This window comes from Pseudorca crassidens, chromosome 2, assembly GCF_039906515.1.
Source record: "Pseudorca crassidens isolate mPseCra1 chromosome 2, mPseCra1.hap1, whole genome shotgun sequence".
NCBI lineage: Eukaryota > Metazoa > Chordata > Mammalia > Artiodactyla > Delphinidae > Pseudorca > Pseudorca crassidens.
This window is the reverse complement of record NC_090297.1, coordinates 100,512,442-100,535,665: the sequence shown is the minus strand read 5'-3', so window position 1 is coordinate 100,535,665 and position 23,224 is coordinate 100,512,442. Positions and strand designations below refer to the sequence as shown.

The following is a 23,224-nucleotide window of genomic DNA, read 5'->3' as shown; positions in this document are numbered from 1 at the left end:
GTCAGGACACAGAGTTTCAGTCCTGCAGCTGGCCCGAGGGGAAACCCAGCAGCTGGTGGGCCACTTGGGCACCAGATTGCAGGCCAGGGTCCCTGGGCACCTGTGAGAGTCTGCACTTGTCTCCAGGATCCTCGTGCCTGAGGGAGCATGCCATTAAGCAGAAAATCAAAAACCCCATTGCAGGCTGAGAAAGAAACCACAGAAGAAAGTAACAAGTTTTATATTTCATTTTACATTGTTTTTTCCTGCTTTTTGAACAAGGGGCTCACAGTTTTTCATCTTGCACTGTGCTCTGCAAATTATGTAGCTGGCCTTGGGAAGGAGTAATCCCTTTAAACAGGGACATTTACTCACCCTCCAGCTTACTACTTGGACCACTGCTCTCATTATCTGCTCAGGAACTTTAGGACTTCGGGTTTAAACCCTGAGTTTCATGTTTCACTAGAAAAGCTAGTGAAGGGCTTCCCTGGTGGTGCAGCGGTTAAGAATCCTCCTACCAATGCAGGGGACACAGGTTCGAGCCCTGGTCCTGGAAGATCCCACATGCCGCGGAGCAACTAAGCCCGTGCGCCACAACTACTGAGCCTGTGCTCTAGAGCCCTCGAGCCACAACTACTGAAACCCGCACGCCTAGAGCCCATACGCCACAACAAGAGAAGCCACCGCAATGAGAAGCCTGCACACCGCAACAAAGAGTAGCCTCCGCTCGCCGCAACTAGGGAAAGCCCATGAGCAGCAACGAAGACCCAACACAGCCAAAAAATAAATAAATAAAAATAAGAAAAGCTAATGAAGCACAACTGAACTGAAATCTGAGACATTTCCTGCATGGGTTCTCATTTTTTAAGAAAGTCCTCACCAACATTCCTGCTGTAAATAAATCAATGTTTAATTTCTTATAAAATTCCTCAGTGTGGCCTGAGAGCACAGCGTCACTGCACTCTTTAGTAACACAGTACCGTAAGAGTCTAAAATAGATAGTCGAGGAATCAAATTTCCCATAAAGAGAAGCTTAATTTTTTTCTCTGTTGTTCATCAGTCTTATATTTGCAAAGAGAAATCTTGAGGTTGAACCTGTTTTCAGCACAGCCTGAATTATGGGTTTGGAACCAGATGAGGACCCAGTTGACTCTGACAGTAATTCAAGGATGTCTCTAAGCAAGTTACTTGGCGTTATTGTGCATTAGGCATCTATAAGTCTGGGAGGGAAAGAGCTGCCTGAGCCCCTCTTGATTCTGATGTGGAAAACCTTGAATGAAGATGATTGTGAATCATTTAACAGTATAAAAATAATAGAATATGACACAACTAAAATTTTGTTAGAGTGCTTTTCCATTTCTTAAGGGCTTAATCTCTAAGTGACCCAGAATGGCTGCATGTTTTGTTTTAGAAATTAAAGGATAGGTCATTGGTATTAGTTACATGAAGGCAATATGGTAATTAGACTTATCTGCTTGTTTTTATACTAATTTTAAAATGTCTTTTGGTTTAACTAAATTTAGACTGTCCTTTAAAGTACAATACCAGACTTGCACAAAAGGTCTTCCATGCTAAAATCTTACAGGAAGTTGCAAACCCGTAATTAGGTAGCAAAGATTATATGCTAAGGAAAATGATTATATATATGGGGTGGATTCTAAAAATAGTATCTTTTCTAAGTAACGTTCACCTGCCTTTTCAAAACATCTTGGATTATTGATCAGAGAGTGTCTTGAGCTAACTAGGTTTTTGCTATCAGTATATTGTAGAATAGATTTTCATTTATTTTATGTCCCATGATTCATAAAAATATTCTCACTAGTATGTTAATTCTGAATTAAGATTCTTCCTCTAGCTAAGAAACTGTTTTCAATCATTTCTCTTACATCAGATTATAGGATGTCCATAAGTACCCTCTGTATGTAAAACAGAATTCTTTTTCCTTAGAAACTCAGTTCTCAGTATGTTTCCAGTGATTACCAGTCTTGGCCTTCCTGTTTTATTAAATAGCACAGAACCACTCTGAGACACCTACCTAGACTTATCAGAGACTCTTTTCCTAAGACCAGGCTGAGTTTATTTATATACTCCGCTCACACAGAATATTAGTCACTTACAGTGTTATTTTTTTTCAGGGTGATCATGGCTGTAAGCAATCCAGAGACGTTGAAGACAGGCTCAAAGTTATCCCAAAATTTTGTTTTCCTGATTCAAAGGACTGGGTGCCAACCTCAGAACTCAAGAGGTAAATAGACTACTTTATCTGATTTCTATTTGTTGGACGAGCAAAAGTAGAATGAGAATCTTTGAGAAACAGAGTCAGCAGTGAAGCTCTGTGGACTCTGTGGCAGATCAAGGATGCAGTGGGAGGAAAGGAAGAAACAATTAGGACATTTCCTATGTGGGGCTCAAAAAAGAAAAACAGTGTCAAAGGGAAAACAAGTTTGAGAGTCTCTTCAGTTTGCCAATTCTGCAGGAAAAAAAGTTCCACTTTACATATAATCAGAAATGCCACCAAGTGGACAGAAAAGGAAAAAAAGACTTTAACTTAGGGACTGAGAAACAGAGATAAAACATGGCAATGTCTGCATCTTGTTATCTCCTTCAAGTTGTTAGAAGAAGCCATAGCCCAGATTGTATGTTCCCTGTCGAACTTGTACGAAGAGGGGGCTGTAGTTTGGAAGGTGTAAGTATATTGAGAAGGGAATTATAAGAAATTGCTTCCCAGTATCTAGAGGAAATTACTATTTTCAATTAATAAGCCATATATAATATAATAAAATTATATCCTGCTTATAAATAGATAAGTGCTTTGTTCAAAACTGTAATTATTGAATCATGTATTTAGGCTGAAAAGCGTGATTATGTGAACCATATCACATGCCAGTGACCTGCTGGAAGACAGCCTCAGCTGTTGCCTAAGTAGCTCTGCCCTTCCACCCCACGTTGCCTCCAGACTCTGCTCCTGTCTCCCCTAACCAGTTTAGCCTGATCGGCGCTCTCATCTCTGAGCCATCAACCCTGAAGCCTTTGTGCTGTCAGTTGTACTAATTGCATAGGCGGCTTCTTTCTTATTGGCCTGGCTGCTCCATGGTTGGCTTTCCCCAAGAGTTATGTGTGTTTATTCTAGAATGTCTGAAAAATACAGAGGAGTAAATAAAAAGCAGAAATTAAAAATCACTGGCATTCTGGTTACTCAGAGATAAGCAACTGTAAATGTTTTGAGATGTTCCCTTCCAATCTTTATTCGTGGCCAAATATAGACATATGTATATGTTGTTCAGATTTGAATTTCTTTTGATTGTTAATGAATTTATTTCTTGGGCATCTCTAGGTCTTCATTTTGTAAATTATCTATGCATATTTTTTGCCAGTGTTTCTAATGAGATGGTAATTTTCCTAATAATTTTTATGTATTAAGGATATAAACTTTTCCCTATCACAGTTCCATATGACCTCTCAGAACTAAATAGAAGAATTTGGAAGGGAAGATAGCTTATCAGAATTCTTTATAGTTTACCTATATATTTGACTAAACTGGACATTCAGCAGAAGGAAAATAGGCTTGATTAATAGCTGGACTAAATAAATAAGAAAGTAAAAGGAGGCAGCGGCATCAACAGCTCATCACATGCTATTCTCTCACTCCAGTACAAAGCGAGATATTCTCAAGGGCTGGACATTCTCCCTCAGGAGGAATGTGACTTGCAATAAATACAATATTGCTGCCTCCTCTTACATCACAAAATGACTGCTGTTGGACTCTTAATTTTTAATTGCTTGTTCCGAGGAATGTCATAAGCAGTTGTTTGGATCTCAAACTATTGACTGTTTTTTTCAGTGAAACGTTCTCCTTTGTCTTAACTGGTGAAGATGGGAGCCGGTGGTTTGGTTACTGTAAGAAGCTCTTGGTAAGTCCCAGACTTGTGCTACAGGCAGCTTTGGTAGAGGAACAAAAGAGTCAGACTAGGAACTTCAGAAACACGATCTCTAGATGAGTTTGGGGGCTACTCAGTGATCTGTGTATTATAAAGAAGCTAGTTAAGCTTCATATTTTTATTTTCTTTATTTTTTTGGCTGCGGTGGGTCTTAGTTGCAGCACGCAGGATCTTAGTTGCGGCATGCGGGCTTTTCTCTAGTTGTGGCACACGGGTTTCTCTCTAGTTGTAGCGTGCGGGTTTTCTCTCTCTGGTTGTGGCTCACAGGCTCCGGAGCGTGTGGGCTCTGTAGTTTGCGGCACGCAGGCTCTCTAGTTGAGACACATGAGCTCAGTAGTTGTGGCTCACGGGCTTAGTTGCCCTGTGGCATGTGGGATCTTAGTTCCCTGAGCAGGGATTGAACCCGAGTCCCCTGCACTGGAAGGAGGATTCTTTACCACTGGACCACCAGGGAAGTCCCGAAGCTATGTTAGCTTTAAACAGTAAGAGCAAGGTGGAGGTTAGCCACAGAGTGTTCCATAATAGAAACGGTATGGAGTTATTTTATTTATTTGTTTGTTTGTAATAGATGAAGAAAGCACTGACATTGTAGCTGAAGTCAGTCTGGTTATATTTGAGGAATGGAGTACAGTGAGCCAATCGAGGGAGCTCTGAGTTACTTCTTGCTTATATGCCATCACTAAACTGGAATAAATCATGCTATCATTTTTTTTTTTTTTAGCATTTTCTCATCTTTCAGTGTTCATTGAGAATGAGAGCTTTGGTTCCTACTCTATACTAAGGAGTATTAAGAGGTATTAATAGTCCAAATTAGTAAAGACTCGTGCTGTTTAATTTTTGCTTTGTTGTTTTTTTTTTTTTTTTAGCCAGAAGGCAAAGGAAAGCGACTCCCTGAGGTATACTGCATGGTCAGTCGCCTAGGCTGCTTCAACCTTTTTTCAAAGGTGAGTGGAGAATGGGCCCTATGAAAAGTGTTGTCCTTTCTGAGCTCTGAGTGAGTTTTTGTTTCTGATGACTTCACCAGGCAATGTTAAGTGGCATAGACTTTAACATAGTACTTTAGAAAGGGTTTCCCATTAGTAGATTAGAGCTACGGGTTTGAAGGCTTAAATTTAGACCTCTAATCCAGATGATGTTGCCCCGTCATCCTCATTTTGGTTTGCTAAACCTCCCAGCTTAAAGCAAAACATTGCCTGAAGTTTATCTTGTCTCATGTCTTTCCCAGACACCAAACTGCAGGGTATTATTGTGTCACCTTCTTTGCCCCTGCCTTAGTGATATAAAAAGGGGCTTCTCTTCTAAAATTAAGTTGATTTATTTTAGTAACTTTTCTTGGAGATTTAAAGGTACCTCTAAGAGAAATGATGCCTTTAATGAACTTTTATTCGTTGCAGAAGCTTATCTGTCTTGAAATCTGTTGGTATTATTTTCAAGTTTGTGCACCCAGTTTGGCAGTTCCTTCAATAGGATTCTTTTATGTTTTTGAACTGAGTCCCTAATTAAAAAAAAATCTTTTGTGTGTATGTAGATTCTAGATGAAGTAGAAAAGAGAAGAGAAATGTCTCCAGCTTTGGTTTACCCATTTATGCGAAGTGTCATGGAAGCTCCTTTCCCAGCTCCTGGACGCACCATCACAGTAAAGAGCTACCTCCCTGGGGCTGGAGATGGGGTAAGTTAGTTCATTTTGAAAAGGTTTGATAGCTGCCAAAAAGCAGGCCTTACACTAGTAGGCCTTACCTGATAGAAACCTTACAGGGTAGTTTTCTCTTTTTCATGAACTGCACAGAATATGTTTTGGTCACCAAAGCACTGGAGAAACATCCAGTTGATCTGTGAGATAGTTGATCCTAGACCCAGGAACCAGAGGTTTTCTATCATTTGTAGATTGAGCCCCTGCATAATATCTATTTCAGTGTGATAAATGAAGATTATACATACTATTGTCCAGTGGGATGAAAGATTTCACCAGAAATTTACAGCCCAAAAGTAAGGTATTAAGTCTTGGCATTAGCGTAGGCAGCTTCACAAACTCTTTGTAGCAGACCCTCTCTCTTGAATTTAACCTGTAAAAGAATGACAGGATCCATTAGTATTGTCATTAGGGATTGTTTTCCCACCTCAGCTCCCCTGATTCAAATTTTGCATTTCAGTCAATTGAACTGTGCCGACCACTGGACTCACGATTGGAACATGTTGATTTTGAATGTCTCTTTAAGTGCCTGAGTGTGTGCCATCTCATTCGGGTCTGTGCCTCTCTCCTTTTGGAGCGGAGGATAATCTTTGTTGCCAACAGCCTAAGGTGAGAAATAAGTAAAATGTGTCACTTCAGCCTGTTGTTTTACTTGTGCTTACTATTTTAAAATTTGGGCATATTAGAAAACACTTAGGTAGGATCTCAGTTACCTAATGCTATAGTGACATGGATAATCCAAAAGCTATTTGCATTCGGCTATAACAGTGACTTTTGGGGGTTGCAATTAATTTACCTTCAAAATGTGTTTTGTTAAAACTGTTGTTAAAAATTGGAATTGCTTTTCTAAGTACACACTAGCTTTTAGCAATATAAATTGTGGGAAACAGCTAGATTGAGATTAAAGATATTCAGTAAATTAAGTTAAAATTTAAATAAAATGTTAAAATTTAATGAGTAATCACAGAATTGTTAATCTATGATCACTAACTGGCATCACTTTTGTAATTCTGTAACGTAATGTCTGAAATGCCCTCCATTGTTGTTCTTTATATGACACCGTTTGCTTTCTCCTCTGGCTAGCACCCTGTCAAAATGTGGCCATGCTGTGGTTGCCACACTGTATCCATTCACCTGGCAGCATACCTACATCCCAGTCCTGCCAGCATCTATGATCGACATTGTGTGCTCACCTACTCCTTTCCTTATTGGAATCCTGTCTTGCTCCTTACCACAGCTCCAGGACCTACCCATTGAAGAGGTGAGATGGGAGAAATAGTACCTGTGGAAAAGACTGGGGCACTGGCAAATGAAAACAAGTGATCTTTAACAGTGGTGGATATGTCATTAATTAATAATAATATATAATTATGATTGTTAATACATTATGCTATCATATTTTTGTATCTGTTTATGAAAATGAGAAAAATTCTGTAGTACACATGAATCTGAAGTTGTATCTTATTTGCAGTATTGAACCATGGGCTAATTCTTGTGTTATTCTGAATAGGTCTTTTTTTTTAAAAACATCTTTATTGGAGTATAATTGCTTTACAATGGTATGTTAGTTTCTGCTTTATAACAAACTGAATCAGCTATACATACACATATATCCCCATATCTCCTCCCTCTTGCATCTGCCTCCCACCCTCTCTATCCCACCGCTCTAGGTGGTCACAAAGCACCGAGCTGATCTCCCTGTGCTATGCGGCTGCTTCCCTCTGTCTATTTTACATTTGGTAGTGTGTGTATGTCCATCATGCCACTCTCTCACTTCGTCCCAGCTTCCCCTTCCCCCTCGCCATGTCCTCAAGTCCATTCTCTACATCTTCATCTTTATTCCTCTCCTGCCCCTAGGTTCTTCATAACCTTTTTTTTTTTTTAGATTCCATATATATGTGTTAGCATATGGTATTTGTTTTTCTCTTTCTGATTTACTTCACTCTGTATGACAGAGTCTGGGTCCATCCACCTCACTACAAATAACTCAATTTCGTTTCTTTTTATGGCTGAGTAATATTCCATTGTATATATGTGCCACATCTTCTTTATCCATTCATCTGTTGATGGACACTTAGGTTGCTTCCATGTCCTGGCTATTGTAAATAGAGCTGCAGTGAACATTGTGGTACATGACTCTTTTTGAATTATGGTTTTCTCAGGGTATATGCCCAGTAGTGGGATTGCTGGGTCGTATGGTAGTTCTATTTTTAGTTTTTTGAGGAACCTCCATACTGTTCTCCATAGTGGCTGTATCAATTTACATTCCCACCAGCAGTGCAAGAGGGTTCCCTTTTCTCCACACCCTCTCCAGCATTTACTGTTTGTAGATTTTTTGATGGTGGCCATTCTGACTAGTGTGAGGTGATACCTCATTGTAGTTTTGATTTGCATTTCTCTAATGATTAGTGATGTTGAGCATTCTTTCATGGGTTTGTTGGCAATCTGTATGTCTTCCTTGGAGAAATGTCTATTAAGGTCTTCTGCCCATTTTTGGATTGGGTTGTTTGTTTTTTTGTTATTGAGCTGCATGAGCTGCTTGTAAATTTTGGAGATTAATCCTTTGTCAGTTGCTTCATTTGCAAATATTTTCTCCCATTCTGAGGGTTGCCTTTTCATCTTGTTTATGGTTTCCTTTGCTGTGCAAAAGCTTTGAAGTTTCATTACGTCCCATTTGTTTATTCTTGTTTTTATTTCCACTTCTCTAGGAGGTGGGTCAAAAAGGATCTTGCTGTGATTTATGTCATAGAGTGTTCTGCCTATGTTTTCCTCTAAGAGTTTGATAGTGTCTGGCCTTACATTTAGGTCTTTAATCCATTTTGAGTTTATTTTTGTGTATGGTGTTAGGGAGTGTTCTTATTTCATTCTTTTACATGTAGCTGTCCAGTTTTCCCAGCACCACTTATTGAAGAGGCTGTCTTTTCTCCATTGTATAGACGAATAGGTCTTTTTTAAAAAATCATACACAGAAACTACTCTAGGTTAATTTAATAAATTGTTTCAGATATAAAACACGTATAGATAAATGCCCAAACAAAATGTATGGCTCAGCTAATTATCACATAGTGAATGCTTATGTAACCAACATTGGAATAGAATAGAAATATTATGGCAATGGAAACAGAAGTCCCCATCATGCCTTTTTTTTTTTTTTTTTTTTTTTTTTTGCGGTACGCGGGCCTCTCACTGTTGTGGCCTCTCCCTTTGTGGAGCACAGGCTCCGGACGCGCAGGCTCAGCGGCTACGGCTCATGGGCCCAGCCGCTCTGCGGCATGTGGGATCTTCCCGGACCGGGCCACGAACCCATGTCCCGTGCATCGGCAGGTGGACTCTCAACCACTGCGCCACCAGGGAAGCCCCCCATCATGCCTTTTTAATTTAATTTTTTTAATTATTATTATTTTTTAAATTTTTTGGCCATGCCGCGTGTCATGTGGGATCTTAGTTCCCCCACCAGGGATCAAACCCGCACCTCCAGCATTTGAAGCGCGGAGTCTTAACCACTGAACTGCCAGGGAAGTCCCCCATCATGCTTTCTTCTAATCACTGTTCCCTTCCCCACCCCTTGCAAAAGGTAACCATTATGTTGACTTTCGTGGTGCTCATTTTCTTTTTTGTTTATAGCTTAACATCCTAGGCATGTATACCTAAACAATGTAATTCAGGTTTGCCTGGTTTTAAGCTTGAAATAAATGAACTCATACAGTATGTTTTTTCTTTCTTTCTTTCTTTCTTTTCTTTTTTCAGTCTGGCTTCTTTGGAGCAACATTATGTCTTTTTTTTTTTTTGGCTGCATTGGGTCTTCGTTGCTGCGTGTGGGCTTTCCCTAGTTGCGGCGAGCGGGGCTACTTTTTGTTGTGGTGTGCAGGCTTCTCATTGCAGTGGCTTCTCTTGTTGTGGAGCACGGGCTCTAGGCAAGTGGGCTTCAGTAGTTGTGGCACGTGGGCTCAGTAGTTGTGGCTCGTGGACTTTAGAGTGCAGGCTCAGTAGTTGCAGGACGTGGGCTTAGTTGCTCCGTGGCATGTGGGATCTTCCCTGACCAGGGCTCAAACCCGTTTCCCCTGCATTGACAGACGGATTCTTAACCACTGCACCACCGGGGAAGTCCCCAACATTATGTCTTTAAGATTCATCCATGTTGATGGGTTTAACAACAGTAGTTTGATTATTCTAATTGTGTATAGTATTCCATTGTGTGAATGTGCCACAATTTTCTTATCCATTCTACAGTTGATTGACATCTGAGTTGTTTCCAGTTTGGAGTTATTATTAATAATGCTGCTATGAATATTCTTGTTCATGACCCTTGGTACATATGTACATATGTGCATGCAGTTTTATGGACATATACTTGGAAATGGAATTGCTGGGTCATAGAGTAAACCTTCAACTTCAGTAGGTAAAGTCAAGCTTTTCCAAAGTAGCTGTGCCAAGTTAAACTTCCTCCAGCACTGTTCCTGTTGCTCCACATCCTTGACAGCCCTTGTTGTCATCAGTTTGTGTAATTTAGCCTATCTGATGGGTATGTAGTTGTACTCACTGTGGTTTAATTGACATTCCTTGATTATGGTTGAGGGTGAGCATCTTTCTATATGTTTATTGGCCATTTGAATGTCATTTTTTGTCATCTTTTGTAAAATTCATAGGCTATATCCTTATACTGAATTGTTTACCCTCACTGATTTGTAAGAAGCGTTTTTATAGCTCTGGATACGAGCCCCTTTGTAGCTTACCTTTTCATTCTCCAAAATGGTGTTTTTTAAATACAGTGGTGTTCTTAATTTTAATGTGGTCAGAATTATCAATTTTTTTATGGTTAGTGTTTTTATGTGTGTGTGTGTGTGTGTGTGTGTGAACTGCTTAAGTTTTTCTTTGTATTAACTTGATGGACATAGCCTCCTATATTATCTCTTGGAAGATTTATTATTATGCCTTTAATTTTTGTTTCTGAAGTCGGGGGCTTGATTTTTTTTTATATATAATAGGAGGTAGGGGGAATTCCCTGGCAGTCCAGTGGTTAGGACTCCCTGTTTTCACTGCTGTGGGCGTGGGTTCAATCCCTGGTCAGGGAACTAAGATCCTGCAAGCCACACAGTGTGGCCAAAAAGAAAAAATGGAGGTAGGGGTTGTTTCATTTTTTTCATATGGATAGCCAACTATCCCACTACCACTTATTGAAATAGCTCTTCTTCCCTATTACACTGATGGGTTAAGCTTTTTTTCTCCCCCAGTTTTATTGAGATATGATTGACGTATAACATTGTATTAGTTTGAGATGTACAGCATAATGATATTATATGATATATGCATATATTTCAAAATAATTACACAGTAAGTTTAGTTAATATCCATCACCTCACATAGTTAGAAATTTTTTTTCTTGTTATGAGAACTTTTAAGATAGACTCTTAGCAACTTTCAAATATACAGTGTAGTATTATTAAATGTAGTCACCATGCTGTACATTACATATCCAGAACTTATTTATCTTATAACTGGAAATTTTTGCCTTTTGACCCCCTTCACCCATTTCATCCATCCCCCACCCCCATGTCTGGCAACCACCAATCTGTTCTCTGTATCTTTGAATTCATTTGTTTTAGATTCCACATGTAAGTGGTATCTGTCTTTCTCTGCCTGACTTATTTCACTTAGCATCCATGTTGTCACCAACGGCAGGATTTTCTTCTTTATATGGCTGAATAATATTCCATTGTGTGTTTGTGTGTGTTTGTGTGTGTGTGTGTGTGTTTGTGTGTGTGTGTATGCATACACACATACTACATCTTCATCTAGTCATCTGTTGATGGACATTTAGGTTGTTTCCATTGTCATGTCTTTTGTAAGTAATGCTGCAGTGAACATGGGGGTACGGATATTTCTTCAAAATAGTGATCTTATTTCCTTTGGTTTCATGTCCAGAAGTGGGATTGCTGAATCATGTGCTGATTCTATTTTTAATTTTTTGACGAACCTCCTTACTGTTTCCATAGTGGCTGAACCAATTTACATTCCCATAAAGAGTGCACAATAGTTCCCTTTTCTCCACATTCTTGCCAGTATTTGTTATCTTTTGTCTTTTGTTGCTAGCCATTCTAACAGGTGATGATATCTCATTGTGGTTTTGATTTGCATTTCCCTGATGTGGAATACCTTTTCATGTGCTTGTTAGTCATTTGTATGTCTTCTTTGGAATAATGTCTATTCAGTTCCTCTGCCTATTTTTTAATTGGATTGTTTGGGGGTTTTTTTGCTTTTGAGTTGTATGAGTTCTTTATATATTTTGGGTAGTAACCCCTTATCCAATATATGATTTGCAAATGTTTTCTCCCATTCTTTACATTTCCTTTATATTTTATTGATGGTTTCCTTTGCTGTGCAGAAGCTTTTTAATTTGATGTAATCCTACTTGCTTATTTTTGCTTTTGTTGCCTTTGCTTTTGGTGTCAAATCCAAAAAATCATTGCCAAGACCAAGGTAAAGATGCTACCCCCTGTGTTTTCTTCTAGGAGTTTTATGATTTCAGGTCTTATGTTTAAGTCATTCATCCATTTTGAGTTGATTTTTGTGTATGGTGTAAGATTGGGTTCCAATTTTATTTTTTGGCATGCAGCTATCTAATTTTCCCAACACCATTTATTGAAGAGATTGTCCTTTCCCCATTTTATATTCTTGGCTCCTTTGTCATCAGTTAATTGACTGGGACTTCCCTGGTGGTCCAGTGGTGAAGACTGTGCGCTGCCAATGCAGAGGGCCCGGGTTCGACCCCTGTCAGGGAACTAGATCCCTCATGCCACAACTAAAGATCCCATGTGATGCAACTAAGACCCAGTGCAGCCAAATTAATAAATTAATTAATTTAAAAAAAATTAATAAAAAAAGTTAATTGACTATGTGTGGGGTTTATTTATGGACCCTCTATTCTGTTCCATTGAGCCATGTGTCTGTTTTATGCCAGTACCATACTGTTTTGATTACTATAGCTTTGTAATATAGTTTGAAATCAGGAGGTATGATGGTCTCTACCTTTATTCTTCTTTCTCAAGATCATTTTGGCTATTTGGAGTCTTTTGTGGTTCCATGGAAATTTTACAATTGTTTGTTCTCTTTCTGTGAAAATTGCCATTGGAATTTTGGTAGGGATTGCACTGACTCTGTAGATTGCTTTGGGTAATTTAGACATTTTAACAATATTAATTCTTCCAGTCCATGAGCATGGAATATCTTTCCATTTATTTGTGTATTGTTCAGTTTCTCTCATCAGTGTCTTATAGTTTTCAGCACAAATATCTTTTACCTCCTTGTTTAAATTTATTCCTAGGTATTTTATTCTTTGTGGTGCAATTGAAAATGGGGTTGTTTTCTTAATTTATTTTTCAGACACTTCATTGTTAGTGTATAGAAACACTTCTGATTTTTGTATTAACCTATTTTTTTAACTTGTTATAATGGAAAATTTTAAACATATGTAAAAGTAAACAAGAGAGTAAAATAAATCCAATCACCCTTCTTAAATACTTACAAAGTTTTGGCCAATCATACTTCTACCTCTCTCCCATAATATTTTGAAGTATATCCTGACATAATTTCATAGTTCTAAATATTGCAATATGAATTCCTATAAGGTCATTTTTAACATAATCACAATACCATTATCACACCTAAAAAATTTAATAACAGTTCCTCAATATCAGAAAAATTCAGTATTCAGCTCTCTTATTATTTCATAAATTTTTAATAGTTTGAATTAAGTTCCAAATAAAGTCCATGCAGTGCATTTGGTTGGTGTGGTTTTTTTAGTCTCTTTTAATCTCTAGGTGTGCTGCCATCATTTTTTTTTAACTTGAAATTCTTTTTACTTGTGTTGATGAGTTAACTTTTAAATGGGCTGACACTTTAAGTTAGTGTATAATAATATTGAATCACTTTATACACCTGAAACTAATATAATATTTAAGTCAATTATACTTCAATTTTTAAAAAAAGAAAGGAAACAAAACAAATAAACCTTTAAGTTTATTTAAAACTATTCCCCTTTGCATGAAAGAATCAAAACACTCTTCCTGATCTAGCAGTGTCTAATGTATTTCTCTGTGAATGTCTCTGGTTTAACTTGTCTGGCTCCTTTATTCCGTAGGTGCTGATAGTTGATCTCTGTGCAGACAAGTTCTTACAGGAGGTGAGTGACAAAGGAGGTGATTATGTAATGTTTGGGTATAATTGGCCAGAAAATATGTGAAAGTACTTAGAGAAGGTGACTCAGGCAAGACTTACAGTTCCTACACATACTTGACTTGACACTGCGGCCAATCATACAAGATTGACCTGAAAAATTTGATTTGGGTTCATAGCTCACTGTCCCAACTTAGGGAAGGAGGAAACAGATTAACTGCCATTCTCAAAAGAGGTAACCCTCCCTTCAAGTCTTATGGGTTGATGTATAGGTCTCTAATTTAATTAAATTTAACAAGCATTCAGCACCAATTATTTCTAGATATTCTGTTAGCCAGTCAGAAACTAAAGATGAGTAAGATACTCAGTTTGATCTCTCAGGCCTTATAGTTTAAAGGGGAGGGGAGAGGGAGCAGACATAGCCATAAAGTTTTAGAAATGGTGTAATAGAAACTTATACAAGATACAGTAGGGGCAGAAAGGAAGTGTCACTTATTCTAGATAGTGAAGTGGAGAGGAGAGTTAGTAAAGCCTTAGAGCAGCCCTCTGTATGTAACCTGTATATAGTTTTGTGAGCACTGAGGGCAGGGTGAAAAGAATGTTTCCCAAGACTGTCTTTTTTCAGAATCAGTCAGCTCGTCACATGTGAAGCACCATTTATTTGGGGATGATCTTTGTAATATAGCATAAGACTTGGAGATGAGAAACATTTTGTGGGAAAGTGCCAGAAAATTTTATAAGGCATATTATTTATTTTTCTTAAATGTAATGAAAATGTATGCACCATAAGTTTTGTGGATTCTGCTCAATGTAGGGAAGGAAGCTTGAGACTGACTCTTCAGCCATAATATATACAAAGCTACCTGTGGACTTTGAGGGACTTAAATAAGGCATGTTTGAGACTTTCTCTCTCAAAGCTCATGAAAATCTCAATTTCTTCTCTTAAGGTATCTGATGAGGATGAAATTCTACCACCTAAACTCCAGGCTGCCCTGATACAAATTTTGGAAGAACGAAATGAAATTTTGGCTCAGGAGCAGAATTTTTTACAAGGTATGAGACAAGTGGTCTGAGGATTTAAGGTCAAGGCAGTAAATACCACATGCCCAGCACCCTGCCAAAGCATATGCAATAGCAGTATGAGATTGCCTGTGCCTTCGTAAGCTTATAGTCAGCTTTCTTGCTCACCCTCAGCTGTGCCAAGTCCCCTTCTATTTCAGGACTTTTGCACTTGCTCAGTTCCATGTATGGAATGCTATTCCCCTAGATATCCACAGGGCTCCTGCTCTTTGTTCTTGCAGGCCCATGCTCAAATGTCACTTTCTTAGTGAGGCCTTTTCTGACTGTCCTGTTTAAAATTGTTCCTGTTCCCTTAGCATGTCCTATCCTCCTCCCTGACCTTATTTTTCTCCATGGCCTTCATCACCATCTGATGTGCTAAAATGTAAGTTCCATGAGAGCAGTGACCATCTATTTGTTTTCTATTTCCAGTACTTTAAACAGCATTCAGTAAATAGGTATTCAATAAGTATTTGTTGAATAAAAGGATGAATAATATTTTATGGGTGGCTTACTCTGTGCCAGGCATTGTTTTAAGCACTTAGCATACATCTTATTTCATCCTTGTAATATCTTTATGAAGCAGGTGTTATGATTTAATCCCCATTCTACAGGGGAGAACACTAAGGCTGTTTACCAATGGGGAACATTAGAGAAGGGGAAGGTTTAGAGGACTAACTAAAAGTTCAGTTTTTAATATTAAGTTTGAGATACCTATTGGACATCCAATACCTGGCAGACTTTCAGCTGGAGATATCAAGTAGGCATTTATATACGTGAAGTTGAGATTCAGAGGAAAGATTTGGGCTAGAGACATACATTTAAAAGTTGCTATTTTAAAGCTGTGGGAACAGATGAAATAGCCCAATAGAGTAAGTATAGAGAGAAAATTAAAAAGATTTAAGGATTGAGCCCTGGTTGGGGATGATGTGCTTAGATTTCCAACTTTTGGTAGTTGGGAAGAGGAGAAGGATCCAGCAAAGGAGACTAAAAGGAGCAGCTAGTGAAGTAGGTGAAAAACCAGGAGTATGTGATATTGTAGAAACTGAGTGAAGAAAGTATTCCATGAAGGAAAGAGTAAGCAGTTATGTTTTTTTGTTTTTATTTTTATTGGAGTATAGTTGCTTTACAATATTGTGTTAGTTTGTACAGTACAGCAAAGTGAATCAGGTATATGTATACATATAGCCCCTCTCTTTTGGATTTCCTTCTCATTTATGTCACCACAGAGCACTGAGTAGTTTGCTGTGCTATACAGTAGGTTCTCATCAGTTATCTGTTTTATACATGGTATCAATAGTGTATATATGTCAACCCCAATCTCCCTAACCCTAAAAGAAATAAAAAACAAGCTGTAAACTAGATGAAGGCATTTTCAACAAATATAACTAACAAAGGAATAGTATCTAGAATTTAGTTTTTAAAATTCTTACAGTTTAAAAGTAAAAAGATGAACAACCCAAGAGGAAAATGGGGGAAAGATATGAACAGTCATTTCATAGAGGAGGAAACATGAAAGGCCAATAAATATATGAAAAGATATACAACCCCATCAAAATCAGGGAAATGTAAATTAAAACCACAGTGAGATACCATTTTATGCCCACCATATTGGCAAAAATTTAAAAGTCTGACAGTATCAGGTGTTGATGAGAATGTGTAAGTTACTTCAACTCCTTTGGAAAAACAATTTGGCATCATCTAGTAACATTAAAGGTGTACATATCCTGCAACCCAACAATTCCATTTTAGATATATACACAGAGAAACTCTTGTACATTATAACTAGGAAACAAGTACAATAATTTTTATAGTGTTATTGTATGTGATAGCAAAAACTGAAACAACCTAGATGTCCACTGACAGGAGAATATAGCATTTAAAAAAAAGAAGCTTAAAAACACACATTTTGAAGATCTGGCGTGCCACAACTAAGACCCAACACAGCCAAATAAATAAATAAATAAATATTTTTTAAAAAACACGTTGAATTAAAACAGTAAGTTGCAGAAGAATATAATGTTTTATATAATGTTCAAAGACATACAAAACCTAACAGTATGTTGTTGGTGTTGGATGTGTATGGTAAGACTGTAATGTAAAGCAAATGATACACACAAAATTACAAAAAATGGTCACCCTCTATTGCAAAGTAGGGGAAGAACACCACTGAGAGAGCATCACACAGGGAACTTCAGAGATACACGTGATGTTCTATTCTAAGCTTTGTGGTGGGCACTTGTGTGGTCATCTCACTCCTGATCTTAAGAAATATTCATACATATTACAAGAATCTATAAAGTTATTCATTAGAACAGAAACAAAGAATGGAAGATAAGTTATAGAAAAACATAATTTTTTAAAGAAAGGGAATTAGGTGTAAGAAAGTAGGTACAACAGGTATAAACAGCTCTTCCAAGAAATCTTTTGCTGCGAACTGGAGGAGAGATGGGACAGTAACTGGAGGCGATGGGAGAGTGGGGCAAAAGCGTTAATGATAAAGCAGTGATGGATTCTCAGCTGCAGAAAGAAAGAGATGAGAAGGAAGTCTGTTGAACAAAATATAACAAAAATCTAGATTAGAATAAAAATGTAGGGACTTCCCTGGTGGTCCAGTGGTTAAGATTCTGCTTTCCAATGCAGGGGACATGGGTTCGATCCCTGATTGGGGAACTAAAATCCCACATGCTATGGGGCAACTAAGCCCACATGCCAGAACTAGAGAAAAGCCCACACGCTACAACTAAGACCTGATGCAGCCAAATAATAAAAATGAAATTAAAAAAAAAAGAATAAAAATGTTAATGTCGGAAGAGAGCTCAGAAATTGCCTAATCAGCCACCTCATTATACAGATATGGAAAGAGAGGCCATGAGAGGTAAAGCAAGTTGCCCACTATTATACAGCTGCTTCATGGTAGAAGTCTGATTAAACCTGGGTCCCAGATCCCCAGTCAGCCCATGGGAAAGAGCAAGAGACATTGTGAGGAAAAGAATACTATTTTGATATGGGAGGAAAAGGAGGAGTCTAAGTTGAACCTGAGGTTTCAGCCTGGAACCTGGAAGGCAACACATTGTGCTATATTATAGTGGTTAAGAATCACTTGACTTGGGAGCCCTGCAGCTTCTCCATGGTACTGGATGAGGGGACCCTGGAGAATGTCTTTGATTTGAGCCTCAGTTTCCTCAGCTGTAAAAGGGAAATAATAGACTTACCTCACTGGATTATTTTAAAATTTGTAAAAGCACTCAATACATTATTATTTATTATGGAATAATCGTGATGCAATATGAAATGAGAAAGTTGAGAGAGAAACTGATTTGGTGGAGAAATATAATGAATTTGGTTTTTGGCATGTATTGTTTATTTGATTTGTAGTCTACCAATTTCCCAAAAGGACCTGAGATGGTGACTTTTTTTTTTTTTTTTGGCTTGCCGGGCAGCTTGCAACATCTTAGTTCCCTGACCAGGGATCAAACCCATGCCCTCAGCAGTGAGAGCACAGAGTACTAACCACTGGGCCTCCAGGGAATTCCCTAGATGGTGACTTTTAGACAAATGGAATGTAAGTGCTAATGGGACAGCCAAATGATGATCACCTATAGGTAGCCTGAAAATGTAGAAAGTGAATTTTGGTGAAATATCAGGACTGGAGATCTGAGGTTGAGAATTATTGACAAAGAAAGCCAGCTCTCTCTGCATATACCAGTTAGCTCTTTAAGGAAAGGAATGTTGAAGAGAAGGGGTCCAAAGACCATGCCTAGGAAGAAGAAGAAGAGGCAAGAGCAAAACCAATGTTTTTGGTCCTAAAGGCAGGAGAGGAATCAGGAAATCAGGAGAGCATAAAGTTGTGGGAGACAAGAGGAATGAGGAGGAGGTCAGCACAAATACAGCATAGAGTTTAAAGGAGGATAAAAATAGAAAAGGAGATTAAATTTGGCTGGTTCTCACTGGTGGCCTTTGAAAGAGCCATTACAGTGAAATCACAGATGTGCAGACCACAGTATGCGTGGGAAGAACATGAAGGTAAGGATATAAGCCATTTGCTTTTTTTCAGGTCATGAAGAGTACAAGAAAGCTAAGAATGAGGATTCCTACATTTATTCTCTGTCCTTTGATCTATGATCCCCTAGGCGTCACTTTTATAACTGGAGCCAGTGTCCCTATAAACACAAAACTTAGGGGATTTTTTTCCCTCCTTCTTTCTTTTTTCGTTCATTTTGCAGAAGATGTGACACTCAACTCTCTGGTGTCCGAAGCATTTGTCAGGTTTTTTGTTGAACTGGTGGGACATTATTCTTTGAGCATGACTGTCACTGAGCATGGGGAGCGTGTATTCCAAAGGGAGCCATTCCGTAAATCCCACACTTCCCGAAGTGTACGCCACTTCCTGGATCTCTTCATGGAAACTCAGATGTTTGCAGGATTCATCCAGGACCGAGAGCTTCGGAAAAGTGGGGTGAAAGGTCAGTTTCATCATAAAGTTCTCCCTCTGTATTTAGTGAGTACTTGAAAGATTTGAAAATAATATATAAAAAAATAGCATAAAGCTACAAGGGCTCACTATGAGTTGTTTATTATGGGAAACATTTATTTTGTGATATTGTTTTAGCTACGGAAGTACATTGGTAGTGAGTACAGAGTTTTATTCAATTGATTTTCAGTCTTAAATGTATGGCAGTTTCATCAACATGAGTTTTTCTTGTAGGTTTGTTTGAGGTCCGGGCCCTCCAGTATTTGGAAACAATTCCTGAGTCTGAGCCCAGTGGAGTGAATAGAATTTTGCGGACTCTTGGTAAGTTGCTGTGTTTTCCTGTTAGATAAATATAGTTAAAAAAAAAAAACTTTTGCGGTAAGCATGCCTCATCACAAAAGCTTTATCATCACATCAACAATATAACCTCAAGGAGGGTGACCAGAAACCATGACCCTATTTCCAAAGTGTTTTGGAGAAAGACAAAAGTCTTTCTCAGAGGTTAGGATTCTCCATCAGAGTCGTCCATGGGGCTGTTTTCCTCAGATGAAGCTCCCTCATGATATAAGAATTCTGCATATCATGATTATTAATCTTTTCCAGGCCACATCCCTGGAAGAATCTTATTAAAATCTGTACCTTTTCCCAGAAAAATATACTTGGAGCATACAAACAAATTATGCATATAATTTTAGGGTGTTAATGGACCCCCTTGAAGCCCATCCATATGCTCCAGGTTAAAAATACCTGGTTCAGAGGGCATCTGAGGCAAAAGAGGATTTCCTGCAAGTCTCTAATTTTACTCTTCACAAGGAAACACAGTTGTTTATGATTTTTCAATTATATTTAACTTTTAATTATCCAGTATGATGTAGGAGAACAGTGGTGTGGTAGCCCCAAACAATGAAGAACCTGTATTCTATGGTATTTATATTGGTCTTTGAAATATATGCCCCCCTAATTAAAATTAGCCCCTAATTAGCTGAGAGACCATGGACAATCATGTCTAGGGCTATTATTTCATCTTTATACCATGGTGTTAGATTAGATCAGTGGTTCTCAGCTCTGATTACAATATTATAATCTCTGGGGAATTTAAATGAAAATCCAGGGAATTTCCTGGCGTTCCAGTGGTTAGGACTTCACGCTTCCAATGCAGGGGCATGGGTTCGATCCCTGGTCAGGGAACTAAGGTCCTGCAAGCTGTGTGGTGCGGCAAGAAAAAGAAAAAACAAAAAGAAAATCCACCCCACACCCCACACCAGGCTCCACAAAATCTGTGGGGAGCAGGACAGCTGATTTTAACCTACAGTCAGGTTTGAAAACCATGGGATTAGATGATGTCTCAGTTCTCTTCTACCTCTACAATTAGAAATGTGGGGATTTTGTGTGTGTGTGTTTGGTTTGGTTTGGTTTGGGGTTTTTTGGTGGTTAAACACATCAACTGGACTTCCCTGGTGGCGCAGTGGTTGAGAGTCCGCCTGCCGATGCAGGGGAGGCGGGTTCGTGCCCCAGTCCGGGAGGATCCCACATGCCGCAGAGCGGCTGGGCCCGTGAGCCATGGCCGCTGAGCCTGTGCGTCCGGAGCCTGTGCTCTGCAGTGGGAGAGGCCACAACGGTGAGAGGCCCGCGTATCGCAAAAAAACAAAACAAAACAAAAAAAACCATCAACTGATAGCTTGAGATGGCAGCTTACTTCTGGGCTGTTCTGAATGACTAGGTTTAATCCCTTGCCTCAAATAATGTATAATAAATAAAAATGAACTAATGAGAGTTCACTCTACTTTTTTCCTTTAGGAAGTAAAATGAAATTTCTTCAGAAGAAATGAAATCTTTGATTGACAGCCTCCATCCTAAATAGAACAGAAAGTGACAAAGAAACTATTTTTCCAAGAGTCAAGATGCCCTGAAGTATTCTACAAAGTCTTGAAAGTTGAAAGGTTACAGAGCGGGCCAGGTTCTCGGAGGAGGATTCTCCTGTTGCTGCTGTAGTAATCACTGGAGAATTGTTGGGAGTAGTCTGGAACCAATGCTCCCTTTATTCTGCCACCAGATTTTTTTTAAGTGGCCTTTCTTTTTGATTCTTGAGCTCATTCTTTGCGTTTTGAGCTTAGTCTATGAAGGCATTTGTCTTTTACAAGAAAGAGATGGTGTTGCATTTTAAAAACAGCTCATAGATGAGCACAATGAGAAAAGTGCTGCATTTAAGGTACTACGGAGGCATGATAGAAGTAGAGGACTAGCCCTTCACACATAATTCTCATCACTGAAATACCATGGCAGCTTTAAACCTATGGGCTGTTTGAGCTGAGCTAAGGACTATACTCTTTTTTTTTTTTTTTTTTTTTTTTTTGGTCTAATGCCCTGTCTAGGGGAATCTCACTTATGTGGAAGCCCTATGTATTATCACTGTTATTGAGTATCTTATAAAAATAGACATTTTATAGCGCCTCCTCCACATTGTGTGGCACTTGGGTAGCTTGTCCCACGCATGTCAGCATTAAACTTTGGGGAATTATAGCTAATGGGGGACTTCCCTGGCAGTCCAGTGGTTAAGACTCCATGCTTCCACTGCAGGGGCACAGGTTTGATCCCTGGTCCGAGAACTAAGATCCCCCATGCAGATTCCACATGCCGCATGGCATGGCCAAAAACAAGAAAAGAAAAAAATATATACCTAACAGGAAAATGTCCTTTAAGGGCATGAGAACTACCTTCTTTTTTAGTGTCCACCATGTGCCATGAATGGGACATGTATGTATGTCATCTTGTTTAGTCTTTAAATCAACTTTATGAGATATTTTCATCTGCATTTTACTAATGAGGAAAATGGAATTCAGAGTTTAAATAACTTTAAACTGAAGCTAGGACTGTTAGTTTATGAACACATAGAAAGTTGGTTATTCCTACAGATGGAAATTTGAACTCTGTGGGACTATAGTTATTGAAAAAGCTTTTTTTTTGTTTTTGTTTTTTAAGCTGAAGTGTACCAGAGTCAACTTGCAGCTCTGAGAATAAGGGACTTCAAACTATAGGTGTCTAGATGAGACTTTTTTTGGTTCCTCTAGAAATGTTGGACTTTTTGCTCTAGTTAAATTGGACTCAGAATATGGACATTTCCTGGGCACACACCACATAATCACTCCAACCCATAATATCTAAAGTAGTAGTAGTGGTATGAAAGAGAAATTTGTCAGCATTGGTGTAACGCTAATTGATAAATGTTACAGCAAGTGTCAGTTTGTTTTCTTCAACTCCTGCTGATGGCTTTAACTGGCATAAAAAATATTTATTCAAACTTAAAGCATTATAAGTTGTGTTATGATACAACTTATTAACTTGTGCAGTATTGTCATTACAACCCATTCAGGTGTGCGTGAATGGATCTGAATCAGACACCATTTAAGATGGGTGCTGTATAATTCAATTCCTATAGATGTGGGCCAAGAAAATAGAACTAAGCCTATGTTAAAAAAAGAAAAAAAGTTTATTAAGCAGCTTACCTCAGTGGGGCTTTTACCAGACATGTCCCCATTTGGTCTCCTCTAACACTCCCACCCTGAGGGAACAATTAGTAACTGGGAATTGAGTGTTTATAAAACGGGGGTATAAGGTGTTACTGTGGTGGATCCCAGACATCCCTCTGTGAGGAGACCTTTTCTTCAGGGATGGGAGTCTTATCCCTGCGATCTGAAGCTGCTTCCTTTTCTTCAGTCTGTTTTATTATTTGTTTGTAAAGTATTACAAATTCTGGACACACTTGTAAAATAATCGCTGAAAATTTGTATAAAATGTTTACAGATCTTTTAATGAATAAACAAAAAATTCAATGGATCTTCTGGAGAATTTGAAATAAAATTGTTTAAGCTGTAAAGATATTTTACTTAAATCTATAGCTAACACATTCATCTA

At 38.5% G+C, this 23,224-nt stretch overlaps 1 protein-coding gene across 5 annotated transcripts in view; it reads left to right on the top strand.

The window, feature by feature from the left end:
• The window catches only part of DENND2C (DENN domain containing 2C), a 93,263-nt gene extending 70,077 nt beyond the window's left edge, over positions 1 to 23,186 (top strand). For 4 of the 5 annotated variants that reach the window (XM_067727342.1, XM_067727344.1, XM_067727343.1 and 1 more), the window contains exons 9-19: positions 2,115 to 2,224; positions 3,821 to 3,890; positions 4,784 to 4,861; positions 5,446 to 5,586; positions 6,068 to 6,216; positions 6,691 to 6,868; positions 13,745 to 13,786; positions 14,727 to 14,832; positions 19,065 to 19,304; positions 19,547 to 19,633; positions 21,110 to 23,186. In XM_067727342.1, the coding sequence (XP_067583443.1) occupies positions 2,115 to 2,224; positions 3,821 to 3,890; positions 4,784 to 4,861; positions 5,446 to 5,586; positions 6,068 to 6,216; positions 6,691 to 6,868; positions 13,745 to 13,786; positions 14,727 to 14,832; positions 19,065 to 19,304; positions 19,547 to 19,633; positions 21,110 to 21,141 (1,233 nt within the window). In that variant the 3' untranslated portion in view covers positions 21,142 to 23,186. The remainder of the gene's footprint in view (positions 1 to 2,114; positions 2,225 to 3,820; positions 3,891 to 4,783; positions 4,862 to 5,445; positions 5,587 to 6,067; positions 6,217 to 6,690; positions 6,869 to 13,744; positions 13,787 to 14,726; positions 14,833 to 19,064; positions 19,305 to 19,546; positions 19,634 to 21,109) is intronic. The other variant, XM_067727347.1, reaches the window with a different exon arrangement.
• The last annotated feature ends 38 nt before the right edge of the window (positions 23,187 to 23,224 follow it).